A 2069-nucleotide genomic window follows, 5' to 3' on the forward strand; every position below is an offset into this window, starting at 1 on the left:
CCGCCGGATATGTAACTCCATTGGTTTATGGTGAACAGCATTTGGCTGTGATCGGAGCTGACGGTGTTCCGGTTGATACAGCTGCAGTGCAACAAGCTAGGGCTGAGCATTCCGTGCACAAATTGAACGCTCAACTTAGGAATGGAGATTTGGTTCATGTTGCTCATGCTGTTGTAGCCACCCCAGTTGTTCATGGATTATCATCGGTTGTTCCTCTGGAGACTCCTGAAGTTGTTGCCGCTAAGATCAACCATTTCGCCGCTCACGCCGAAGCTTTGGCTCGCAACAACCACGTTCTGTACCGTCACCGTCGTGGAATCTACAACCAACCCCAATATTACAACAACAATAACAACTACCACAACAATGCTGCTCCAGAACATGTCCCGGTCATCTCCAATGGTGTCCCAGTTGAAACCGAAGAAGTCCAACAGGCTAAGGCAGCTCATTACGCCGCTGTAGCCGAAGCCGCAGCTCGCAACGGTTACGCAACTGCTCCATTCCAAGGAGGATACTCCGCGCCAGCTCAGGCCGCCCCTCAGTACGCCCCTGCCAACCATCACGTGCAATCCAACAGCGTTTTCCAACCCGTCGACACCGTGGAAGTGCAGCAAGCCAGAGCCGCCCACTTCGCCGCCGTCGCCGAAGCTGAAGCCCGCGAGAACAAGTACTCAGCTCCATCTTACGGACAACAATACCAACATCAACAACAACACGTTCCATCTTACGTACCGCAACAACAATCTTACGTTCCTCAACAACAACAATCTTACGTTCCTCAACAACAACAATCTTACGTTCCTCAACAACAATCTTACTACGGACATCAGCAACAACAACAGCAACCTTCTTACCAGAACGGTCTTCACATTCCCGTCATCTCCAACGGTGTCCCAGTTGAAACTCCGGAAGTCCAGCAGGCTAAGGCCGCCCATTTAGACGCGTACGCCAAGGCTTCCGCCCAATCCCAAACTCACTCTCACTATTGATTCACTCTTCGTGGCTTAAATAATGTTTAGTATTTCGATAAGAAAAAAAAATCAAAAAGGCTGTCCATAGTTCAGAGTTTCTAAACGCAATAGCATCTATTGCATGCAGATAGCTGAATTTACATATTTGTATTCTCTGTACATTATTCGCTCGAAGAGCATCAATATATAACAAAAAAAGTAAATTAATTAATAAAAAGAAAATATATTTAAAACCAAACACAATAGTTTCTTTTTTAATCATTTTCTGAAGAAATTTTAGAGATTTAAGTACACACACTTTAACTAATAAATTATTAGTTAAAATATAATAGAAAAATAATAAAACTTTGATAATAGAAACAATGAAATTAACACTAATGACAAAATTGTTTTCAATCAACTTTAATGATGAAATTATTAATTAGATTATAATGTGTATTGAAAAAGTTATAAATTTGTTCATTGGTTGTAGAAAAAAATTAACAATTTTATTCATATTTTATTTAAACTTTGCTAAGTTCAGTAATTATTATCTAAACTTAACTAAAAACACAAAAAAATGGATTGTTAAATGTATTGAAACAGTTACAAATTTGTTCATTTTTTTTGTAGAAATTTCTATATTAGTAATTCAAATGTATATTTCACTAAATACATCAAAATAATTATTGAAAAATTTAACATATTTAAGCTTTGAACTTTATTGGAGATAAATTACTCAAATAATTATTATAAGTATAGAAAGTTTTATAGAATTTCAAATTTGTAAATAAAGTGGAAAGGTTTAAATTAATTGGAAATTATATCATTAAATTATTCAAATTACGTTTAAAAACATATTTAAAAAAGAGACGGACATTTTTTTAGAGCAAATTCTTAAAATATGAACGTAATTAGTTACAATTGTTTTTTATTTTATTACTTAATTTTCTTTATTATTTCTTCATGTTAATAAATAACATCAGTTGCAAGAAAAAATATGATTGCAAATCTAAAGTATATTTATGTTTTCGTAAAGAATTTAATGAAAATCTACTTAAAATACAATAATTTTTAAACATAATATACACATAATTAATTTCAGAACTTGATTTTTTA

General features: G+C 34.9%; 1 protein-coding gene across 1 annotated transcript; it reads left to right on the forward strand.

The window, feature by feature from the left end:
• Positions 1-11: 11 nt before the first annotated feature.
• On the forward strand, positions 12-989 carry LOC108569537 (pupal cuticle protein-like; the record flags this gene model as incomplete). Its single annotated transcript, XM_017931121.1, has 2 exons — positions 12-297; positions 400-989. Coding segments are annotated over 2 exons (876 nt in total), but the record flags the coding sequence as incomplete, so codon positions are not given.
• Between the last annotated feature and the right edge of the window lie 1080 nt (positions 990-2069).

The sequence above is a fragment of the Nicrophorus vespilloides genome, unplaced genomic scaffold (genome assembly GCF_001412225.1).
Source record: "Nicrophorus vespilloides isolate i.1.1-1 unplaced genomic scaffold, Nicve_v1.0, whole genome shotgun sequence".
NCBI lineage: Eukaryota > Metazoa > Arthropoda > Insecta > Coleoptera > Silphidae > Nicrophorus > Nicrophorus vespilloides.